The sequence below is a fragment of the Myotis davidii genome, unplaced genomic scaffold (genome assembly GCF_000327345.1).
Source record: "Myotis davidii unplaced genomic scaffold, ASM32734v1 scaffold1069, whole genome shotgun sequence".
Taxonomy (NCBI): Eukaryota; Metazoa; Chordata; class Mammalia; order Chiroptera; family Vespertilionidae; genus Myotis; species Myotis davidii.
The window spans coordinates 318,292-329,978 of NW_006300018.1; the positions used below are offsets into that span (position 1 = coordinate 318,292).

Below are 11,687 nucleotides of genomic sequence, written 5' to 3' on the forward strand. Positions count from 1 at the left end.
GACACAGCAGCGTGCTTACAGTGCAGACCTGTTATAGGGCCTTGCACAAAGTAGCTCCAGACTTCACTACGGACAGGAGGTAGGCACCATCCTCCTCAGCTTGTAGATAATGTACAGAGGCCCAGAGCGCTTACATAACTTGGGCAAGACCACAAAGCAAACCAGCGGAAGAGGCAGTCTGACTTCAGATGGCATGTTTCTAACCATTGCACCGTACCCCTCCCGACAGTGTGCACCTGCACCAGGAGACCAAGCAGTTCATTCAGGGTCTCAAAGAATGAGCCAGGCTGCTTCAGGACCATCACTTCAGTCTCAGCAACACTTAGAAGTAGAGGCCAGTTGAGCTGGACGCCACAAACTCGAATGGAACTCCCTCAGGGCTTATCTGAGGGAGGGGAGGCTCAGAGGGAATGTGTGAAACCCAATGGTTTTTTCAAAGGAGTGGAAAAGTGGAGGCCAGACTCCACTACACTTCCCACCATGCTCCCTTCCTCACCTACACAGATTTCTAATGCTGTGTGTGTGTGTGTGTGGGGGGGGGGGTTGCTTTTCCAAAGATACCTCACACACATTAGATAGCAAACACAGCTTTTTCCTTTCTCAACTTTCATTCTGTGGGGGGGGGTTTCTTTTCCAAAGATACCTCACACACATTAGATAGCAAACACAGCTTTTTCCTTTCTCAACTTTCATTCACAATCTGAGACTATCCAGATAAGTTATTTGTATCCTATTTGAAACTTCCTCACTATAAAAAGACCGAGGGGAAGGCCGTGCTTCTAAATCACACTTGAATAGCTCTAATACGGAGTACTGTAGCAATTTACCTTCCAGGTGGAACAGGAACCTTCAGATGTGATAGCCAATCAGTCCTCCAGCTTTTGAGCTTTAATTAAGGTAGAGTTTCAGTCTGGGCTCCAAACAGTCATTTACCTGCTCTGCTCCACCTACTAGTTACGGATGAAAGGAGAGTGGCAGTCTGGGCCCACATTACTGTGCCTGTGGGGCTTGTGCCTCCTCATCTAAGATGCCTATTTTTAACCAAATGATGCTTTCCGCCCAAGGTTAGCATCCCACAGGGCTTCCCTCAGGCCCAGAATGTTCGCAGAATGTGCAGCTGGGAGTTCCTGGGACAGACTTCAGAAGGCCAAGGGGCTGAACACTCCTCCTGTTTAAAGCACAACTTGTGTTGTAAAGGGAGGAGACAACTTTCATTTGGAAGCCGGCCCCATCTGGAGGGAGGCAAGATAAAATACACCATGCCCTTAAAATGCCACCTTCAGGGCCGACCCAGCAGTGGCTGTTCCATAACCTCCACACCGGAGGGAGGAAGGGGTTCCAGACGCAATGAGCACAGATCAGTGTCCCCTTTGAAGCAAGTAGGTAAACATAAATCACTGAGTAATTGAAATACCAGAGTGAGACATGGTGATTCCCAAAGATAAAAAACACAGAGCGGACCAAACCGTCCCATCTTCTCCCACTTCTCCCAGAGCTTATGTTCGGGGGCCTACAGGCTGGGGGGGGAGGTAGCAGCCCACAGCCTGGCAGTCAGAGCTCAAACAGCCCAAGCATCCACCCCGATGCCTCAGTCGTGGGGCACTTACCTTGCACTGCCCAGACACGCAGATGGCCGAGCCGTTCTGGTCGCAGGGGGTGCCATCAATGACCTTCTCAGCTTGGCGTACATAGAAGCGATAGCCCATTGCCTGGCAGTTCAACTCGCACTTCCGATTGCCCTTTACTAGGAAAAAAAAACAAGCAGCATCTTTTTTTCCCTTGTATTTTTTATTGAGATAAAATTCACATTACATAAAATTAACCACTGTAAACAAAGTGTAAAACTCAGCGTTTTTTAGTACGTTCACAATATTGTTCAACCATTACCACTAATTCCAGAACATTTCCATCGTCCCACCAATCTATTTTCTGTTTCTATGGATTTGCCTATGCTGGATGTTTTATAACCATACACTTGAAAATTGCATGAGTACTATTAGATCTCTCATATTTGATGGCAGAGGAAAGGCATTGCAGTCTGATCTGCTGGCATATAATAGAGATTTGATGCTGAGTATTACTAAGGAATTCTTAAAGAATTCAAATCTACCATGCATATAGTAGATTCTACTTTTAGACATCCTTTCATTCGTTGCTATACTCATAATTACAATTTATATATCAACAATCATAGAGAGTACACAATTTTATTTTTCTGCTATTGTTTTAACTTAAACTCAATGTAGTTATACCATATTTATGTTCTTTTGGCTGGGGATTCCTACAATAATTCCTCCATGATGAAATATTTTAGTGATTTCCCCATTACCTTAGGTCAGTGGTCGGCAAACTGCGGCTCGCGAGCCACATTCAGCTCTTTGGCCCCTTGAGTGTGGCTCTTCCTAAGCCTTAGGAGCACCCTAATTAAGTTAATAACAATGTACCTACCTATATAGTTTAAGTTTAAAAAATTTGGCTCTCAAAAGAAATTTCAATCGTTGTACTGTTGATATTTGGCTCTGCTGACTAATGAGTTTGCCGACCACTGCCTTAGATTGAAGAACAAACTCCTAAGAAAGGAATTAAACATCTTTCAAATATAAATAGTCCTATTTCCAAATGTTCTCCCTTAAATCTATGTCTGTACAACTAAGCACGTCCTCTGTCCAGCCACTGCTTCGCTGCTCCTTCTGCCGCTGCCTCACTTGTTAGCACCGCATGTACGTGTTTTAGTTCCCAGATCACCTCCTCTGGGAAGCTGTCCCTGGACCCTGATCTCACCTATACATCCACCCATCACAGACTGCTCTGACCTTTTCTGCTTCAGGGTTAACCAAGCTTGACTGAAGCATGGTCTTGAGGGACAACAGGGATGTGTCTGTCTTATTCACTTTTGTATCCTCAGCACTCAGTCCTGACCAAAATGCTCAACAAATCCCTGAGGGCCCGGCCGGCATGGCTCAGTGGTTGAACGTCAACCTATGAACAGGAGGTCATGGTTCAATTCCTTGTCAGGGCACATGCCCGGGTTGCAGGCTCAATCCCCCAGCCAATCAATGATTCTCTCTTATCATTGATGCTTCTATCTCTCCCTTTCCCCTCCTCTCTGAAATCAATAAAAATATATTTAAAACAAAGCAAAACACAAACAAAATCTCTGAGGAATAAAAGGAGGGATGGATAAATGAATATTGGCTTTTTCCCCCCTTTGTCTTTCTCTCTGTATTCATCTACCTCTGAGATCACTTCACACGAAGCCTGACACACAGTAGGTGCTCAGTAAAGGTTAAATTAATTACCACTACAACTAATATCTCCAGAGCAATTTAGTTGCCTTCAAAATAAGACTGAGATATACATTCATATCTAAAAGAGACAGACAAGCCAAGTACACAATGATTTTTTAAAAAACTGTTTTTGGATTCAAGAAAACGCTGTGCTCAGGCATAGACAGCATGCTCCAGGGCCGTGCCTTTGTCTGAAAATCTGATTGCTGGGTTGGGTAATACTGACTTTTTCCTACGCAAGAAGGTACATCAGATTTTCCCCAGTGTGACTGCCTGATTATCATAGCAATGAACTTCCTTGTCCTCCACAGCCATTTAAACCACTACCAGGAAATAACATGGCGCCTCCGGGTCCACAGGGGTTAGGGAAGGCTGAACCTTCTACATACCCTAAGCTCTATCTCAGAAGCCAAGAGACCTGGTTTCTTACCCTGGCTGTCCAAAAGTTATAAGAGGTGACCTTGCAAAAAAAAAAAAATCAGAGAATCAGGTACCTTTGGGAATTATCTAAAACTAAAACATCATTTTATATTAAAAACCATACCACAATAGCCCTAAACAAATGAAGTGACAGGTTGGAGGTAAAACTAGTCTCCTACAACTTGCTTTCTCATGTGCTATCTATATCCAGACCATGTTTCCTCTCTCCCCACTCCTCACTTTCTGAAGTGACAACAGGAAGTATCCAGGTGACTGCATTTTAAGTAATAAGTGTCTGAAAGGCAGCCTCATATGGGGCAAGGGTTTTGAGTTCTCACCTCTCTCTCGGCTTCCTCCAAACAACCTCTATCCTTTGCAGCCCAATTTGATTTCTCAATATTTACAACCATACCACAGAAGAACATTCTGAGAACAATAACAACAACAAAAATGGTTAAAGGTGAGATAATTGTGGCAGCATCTCCAAATGGCTACATGAAAATAACCCAGAGGAATGGCCTTACGTTTGGGCTCCTATCTGTGGCCCAAAGGAGACACTCAGTCCGACCCTCTGCCTAAGTGACTTAGTGCCCCTGCCTTCTCAGACGTGCAACAAGGGGACGGGGGACCCTAGGAGATAACCAAGTGTGCACAGTGCCTCCCGAATGAAACTGCCCAGAACCTGTTGCCTTAGCAACACTCAACCAGTTCTTCTCATAAAGTTACACAAGGACTGACTTCTCCAGACCCTGCACATACTACCCAACCACTTTAACATTTCACATAAAACTACATTTGCAGGGCTTCAGTTAAAGGTTTTTCATTGAGTGTCACTTCATTCCCTCTTTTCTCTTGAATACAGTTATAATTCTGATGCCAGGAGCTGTTTCTCTAAGCACTTTAAAAAAAAAAGATATCAGAGAGGAATAGAGAGATAGAAACATTGATCAGATGAGAAAGAATCACTGATCAGCTGCCTCCTGCATGCCCCACACTGGGGATGGAGGCTGCAACCCGGGCATGTGCCCTGACCAGGATTCGTGACCTCCTGATTCATAGGTCGATGCTCAACCTCTAAGCAAATTCTGCCCTGGTTTTATTTTGTCATGGTTTGTCATGGATAAAACAGAAGCGTGGCCACAAGCTGGGTGCAATGGGAAAGAGCAAGTGGGCACATCCTTTTCCTCCCTGTTTATCTCCCTCTTATTCCTCTCCCTCTCTGTTCCCATCTGCTTCCTAACTGTCCTCCCCACCCCCAAGAGCACCTTTAACTTTCACACACTCAGGTGGTGATCCCCAGTGTGGGCCCAGGACCAGAGGCAGCAGCAGCACCCGAAACCCTGTTGAAAATACAAATTCTTGGGCCTCTCCTCCAACTTCTAAATCGGAAGCTCTGGGGATGATGCTGGGTGACCTGCGTTTTAGCAAACTGTCCAGGTGATTCTGGTGCTTAGTCAAGTTTGGGAATCACTGTCCCAAGAAAAACCAAGTAGTGAAGAGATTTGGAAGTAGCTAATCATTCTTATTTTGAATCCATAATGTTCAAATTCCACGTCTAAATTTAAAAGATAATGTAAGCACCATCTTTAATTAACTTTAAGATATTGCCAAATATCTGGATCCCTGATAATAAAAAGGGTCTCAGGTTATTTTTTTAAATGCTGGAGAATATACAAGAAAATTCAGTTATTTAGAATAAAGTAGCTAACAACTAAAGGGTTTCCCTCAAATAGAGATTAAATATTTAAACTACTCATTGAGCTCTGTTCTTTTGGAGAAACCACTGAGTAAAGACACTTTTTTTTTTTTAGTGATAAATACAAAGAAAATAGAAAAGGAGTGAACAGTTACAAAATTTTGGAAGGTGGAAGCAGAAAAACCCACAGTAATGACTCAGCAAACCCAACCAAACTAATCCTAGGCAGGAATTAAAGCACCAGAACTACCTAATGATAGCATTTCTAAACATCAACTTTGGCATTAAAGAAGAATGCAGGCCTAAAAACAGAAATTGTAGGGTGTTTAAGAGGCAGTTCAGAGGTCCCGCTTTCCAGAATGGTTGACTAAAGCCTCTGAAAATGGACTATGTCAGAAAAGCAGTGAGAACACTGGCAAAAAGCAGCTGAAGTGGCTACTAATAATAGACAAAATAGACTTTAAGACAAAAACTTTTATTAAAGACAAATAAGAGCATTTTATAATGATAAAGTGTCAATCTGTCAGGAAGCCAACAATAGACGCCCAAAATACATGAAGCTAAATCTGACAGAAGTGAAAGGAGAACTAGATAATTTAATAATGAAGGTTGGAAATGTGGATACCGTACTCCCAATAATGGATAGAACTAGACAGAAGATCAACAAAGAAATAGAAGACTTAAACAACACTATAAATCAATCACACCTAATAGACATAGATAGAACATGCCACCCAACAGTAGCACAATTCACATTCTTCTCAAGTACACCTGAAACATTTTCCAGAAGAAAACAAATGTTATGTCATAAAACAAGCCTCAATAAATTAAAAACAAAAACAAAAAACGAAATCACACAAAATATGCTCACTAACCACAATGGAATGAAATTAGAAAATCAATTAAAAAAACAAATTCGGGGATTTCAAAAAGATGTAGAAATTAAACAAAATGCTTATAAATAACTGATCAGGCGGAAAAGCACAGAAAAATTAGAAAATACTTTGAGATTAATAAAATAAAAACACAACATCCCAACTTATGGGATGTAATTATATAAGTATTTAGATGGAAATTTATAGCTGTAAACACCTATGTTAAAAAAGATCTCAAATCAAATAACCTAATATGCCACCTTAAGTAGTGGGGGTAAGGGGAGAGCAAATTAAACCCAAAGCCAAAGGAAGGAAGAAAACTGGGGTGTAAATAAATTAAACAGAGAAGGGACAGACAATAGAGAAAATCAATGAAACCAAAAGTTGGTTCTTTGAAAATATCGATAAAATTGACAAACTTTTATGTAGCCTGGACAAAAATAAAGGAGAGAAGACTCAAAATATTAAAATCAGGAATAAAGAGGAGACATTACTACTTATTTTATAGAAATAAAAAGGACTTCTACCTAGGGTGATTAGTCAAGAAAAAGAGATAGTACACAGATTGAAAACAAAGAAATAAAACTACCTATATTCACAGAGGACATGATTTTATATATAGAAAATCCAAACAACGCACCAAAAATTATTTAAATTAGTAAACAAGTTCATCAGGGTTAAAGTATACAAGATCAACATACAAAAATCAATTTTATCTCTATATGCTATCAATGAACAATCTGACAATAAAATTAAGAACACAATTCCATTTATGATGGCATCAAAAACAGTAAAAAAGCCCTAACTGGTTTGGCTCAGTGGATAGAGCGTTAGCCTGCGGACTCAAGGGTCCCAGGTTCGATTCCGGTCAAGGGCATGTACCTTGGTTGCAGGCATATACCCAGTAGGGAGTGTGCAGGAGGGAGCTGATCGATGTTTCTCTCTTATCGATGTTGCTAACTCTCTATCCCTCTCCCTTCCTCTCTGTAAAAAATCAATAAAATATATTTAAAAAAACTAGTAAAATACTTAGAAATAAATTTAACCAAAAAGTTTAAGACATACACTGAAAACTACAAAACATTGTTGAAAGTAACTAAGAAAGATCTAAATAAATGGAAAGCTATCTCATGTTCATGCACTGAAAGACTTAATATTGTTAGGATGGCAATACTCCCCCAAATTGATTTACAGATTGAATGCAATCCCAATCAAAATATCAGCTGGCTTTTAATATTGTAGAAATAGACAAGATGATCCTAAAACGTATATGGTAATACAAGGGACCAATAATAACCAGACAACCTTGAAAATGAAAAACAAAAACTGAAGGACTCATACTTCCTTATTTTTAACAAAAACAGTGTGATATTATCATAAGGCTAGACATATAGATCAATGAATAGAACTGAGAGGCTGGAAATAAGCCTCTGTGTGTGTGTGTGTGTGTGTGTGTGTGTGTGTGTACATACAGACATATACACTGAGTGGCCAGATTATTATGACCACCTGACATTTGTAGGCAAATTAGCTATAATTTCATGCTGAAGTTGCTAGAGGGCCAGATCATTATAAATGTCTGAATAGCACAACATACCCATCATTGCTGATCAAGTTCATCCTATCATGTTGATGGCGTATACCAATGGAGATATCTTCTTCCAACAAGACAATGTGCCATGCCATGGTGCTCGTGTTGTGCAGGAGTGGTTTCAAGAACACGAGGGAGACTTTACCTTGCTTAGGTGGCCCCCACAATCACCGGATCTCAATTCAATTGAGCATTTGTGGGACGAAGTTAAAAGAGCCATCAGGCAGCTGGTTCCATAACCATCAAGTCTCACAGAACTGGACAGTGCTATTCATTAGGCATGGTGTCAGATTCCTCGCATCACCTTTCAACATCTCGTGGAGCCAATGCCAAGAAGAACCGCCGCAGTATTGAAGGCAAAAGGTGGCCCAACTAAGTACTGATGGGGTGGTCATAATAATCTGGCCACTCACGTTCAAATATATCTCACGTTCAAAGGCTGTTAAGTCGCATTGTTTACCCATATCTTCAGAAAAAAACCACTTCTACTGTCGTGGTAAACAACCTGCTTCCCTATTTATAATGGTCTGGCCCTCTAACAACTTCAGCGCGAAATTATAGCTAATTTGCCTACAAACGTCAGGTGGTCATAATAATCTGGCCACTCAGTGTATGCATGCAAAGCTTGGACTAAATAATAAAAGTTAATTTTAAAAAGAATGTAAAAAATTACCCCAACAGCTCAGGTTCTCAAAAATGGAATCTTTCTGCACAGTTATTGTCCATGGTTGGTTCCTCCCATTTCTATTCAAAATTAACAAAAAGGGTAACAACTCCTTGTTGTCTTTTCAGGAACTTTGCGTGAGAGAATGAAATGTTGCTCAAGTGTGGAGGTTCTAGATTTTAGCTAGCCTGTTACCACCTACCACTCTCAGAAGGATGGAAGGGGCCAAAAATGGCAGGAAAGGAGCTTCAAGCTTTCCCCAGGCTGCACATTCTCCAGCCTTCATTTAAGGAGGGAGAAAGCTTCGGGTAAGAAGGGAGAAGAGATTCTGTGAATAAATAAGCAAGGCTTTTGAATACTTGGAGAATGGATAACATCTGTGCTTATTTTTGGATCCATTCAACTTCACAGGTTCACTCCAAGTTTAGCGCCAAAGCTCTCATTTCCTAGAGTCAAATTCCATGTTTTTGGTAGAATATACTATAACTCTTTTCAAGAAAAGCAGCCTCATAAACACAGCTCATAAAACTCCGCCGTGGCAGGGTGCTTACCCAACACATGCTGATGAGTGAAATGTAAAGGAATTAAAAAAATGTGGATGCAATGTCTTAAGAGCATATGCAGGGTTAAGTAACGTAAAAAGGGGGTTGCCCAAAGCCCAAGCAGTGGGCATGGAGCTGGCAGCATTTGGTTTGCAGCACTTGGTCAGAGTGAATAAAATAGTCCAGGGGTGGTGGAGCCAGAGCAGCGCTGGGCTTGACCTCGGTGGCTGCATTGTCTGTGTGGTGTACCTCCTATTTAAGACAAAGGGCCCGCCTGCCCTTGAACTCCACATTCTGGACTGGATGCTGATGATTATTAGTTAAACTGCTTTTCCCCAGACTGCACTTTCCAGGACAAAGATATGGAAAATAAAATGAGGAGAATGCTTCTGAGAGCCCAAACTGCTCTAGAATATGAAAACTATTCTGAAAAAGTCCGAACAGGGGCGAGACTATCTAATCCTAGCCTTTTCTGTTCTAAAAAGGAAATTGTATTGGCCACATTCCATTATTAAAACTTAAATGCAAAACCATATCACTTATCAATTGCCTAAAATCCTAGCCTTCTATCCAACACTCGCAACTGTGTAATTAACATGTAGTCAGATGCAGCACCCTACTGAATCCTACTTCACTGACAGTCTCAACAGGCTGGGGGATCTGGATGAGAAACCATGGACAAAATGTCTTTTAAAAAAAACCTGAAAATTCATTGGCTCAATGTTCCAGAGATATTAAGTTCCTCTTAGCACTGCTCACACTTAAACACAGTTCTATTCTGTAACACTCTAATGCAGTGGTTCTCAAACTTTAATGTCCTCAGAACCACCTGGTGGTCTTATGAGAACACAGACTGATGGACTCCACCCCTAGAGAGTCTGCTTCATAGGCTGGGGTGGAGCCCTGAGTCTGCATTTCCAACAAGGTTCCAGGTGATGCCAAAGCTACTGGTCCAGGAACCAACCTTTGAGAACCACTGCTTAATTGAAACAGGATGGAGAAAGGAGACCTACCTAGCAACCAGACCTCTAGCTGACACCTGGGAATGTATTACCAAAGCTGACATAAAACATGATTTTTGGCTAACTAAATAAAAGTTTACAGACTCCCTGGATCAGAGCGCAGCCTCATCTGTGTGTAACTACAATCTCATAGGGAAGACAGGTGTTAATTAAGTATTCACACAAAGAAATAGGAAATTTTAACAGTGAAGGATAAGTAGGAGTTTACTGTGTGAAGGGGAGGGGAGGAGAGCAGAGCACTCAAGGCAGAGGAACACCAAAGGCCACACCCAAAGGCCAGGAACATGCCCATCAAGAGGCTAAGAGACATTCTGCATGGCTGAAGTACAGAGTGGGGGAGAGGATATGAGACGAGGCTGTAGAGTCAGCCAGCAGCCCAGATCAGGCATGACCACTGTTCTTGTGGAAAGAATGAGAGTATCTGTCTAGAGCTCTATGAAGTGCCGCAGCTTGCATTCCTTGTACTTTTCTGGAGAGCAGAACATGGAACAACCACAGTTTCCCATCTGGAGAAAGTTCCTAGACATGTAGTTTCATGGGAATTGGCTAAGCCAACTTTATCCGAGTTACTCAACCTTTTCCTGCAATGTTTCTTTTTCTCTCTCACATCAACACAGTAAATCTAAGCTGGAAACGTTTCTGGAAACAAACACTGTTCTGGAAAAACACAGTGCTGTTCAAAACCCTTCAAGCTGTGTGACATGTAGTGTTACATCCTAAAATTTTACATTTACTAAAAAATGAGTGGTTCTGCCAGTAGAAAGTCAGCTTGGCCAACGGTTAGGAAAGCAGCTTGACAGCTTCAATAGATGCAGAGCCATAACCAGCTCTCACGGCTGGGAAAACAGGTCTCTCTCGAGCAAATGTGGACTTACTAAAATGTGGAATACATACGCATCCTCCAGAAAAATGACATGGCTGGGCTTTTTGGTCAAGGACTGAGATTGTTGAAAGCTCTGAGAAAAAAAGTGTGGGAGGGAACTCTGGTACAAGTATCATGTAAAGTAAAAGTCTCAGAAGACAGAGAAATTCAGAGGCAGAGGACACAGTATCCACTCTATAGGCGATAACCAGAGGAGGTTGGTTTATTTCCCATCTCCTGCTATTACCATCTTAAATTATATATCTACTAGAGGCCTGGTGCACGAAATTCATGCACTCGGGGAGGGGGGGTTCCCTCGGCCCCGCCTGCACCCTCTCACAGTCCCGGAGCCCTCGGGGGATGTTCGACTGACGGCTTAGGCCCGCTCCCCATTGAGTCGGCCATCCTTAGCGCTGTTGTGAAGGCTGAAGAGGCTGTGAGCCCGGCTTCTGGCTGAGCGGCGCTCCCCCTGTGGGAGTGCACCGACCACAAGAGGGCAGCTCCTGCATTAAGCATCTGCCCCCTGGTGGTCAGTGCATGTCATAGCGACCGGTCATTTTGCCGTTTGGTCGATTTGCATATTAGCCTTTTATTATATAGGACTAGGGGCCTGGTGCACGAAATTCGTGCACTGGGTGTGTGTGTGTGGAGGGAGTGTCCCTCAGCCCAGCCTGCCCCCTCTCACATACTGGGAGCCCTCAGGCATTGACCCCCATCACCCTCCAAAC

The 11,687-nt window shown here is 42.3% G+C and overlaps 1 protein-coding gene across 1 annotated transcript in view; it reads right to left on the bottom strand.

The window, feature by feature from the left end:
• LOC102753839 (thrombospondin type-1 domain-containing protein 4) overlaps positions 1-11,687 on the bottom strand; it is a gene marked incomplete at its 3' end in the record, with an annotated part of 484,283 nt that overhangs the window by 315,014 nt on the left and 157,582 nt on the right. The window contains exon 4 of the mRNA XM_006776097.1: positions 1,608-1,744. Coding sequence (XP_006776160.1) covers positions 1,608-1,744 — 137 coding nt within the window. The remainder of the gene's footprint in view (positions 1-1,607; positions 1,745-11,687) is intronic.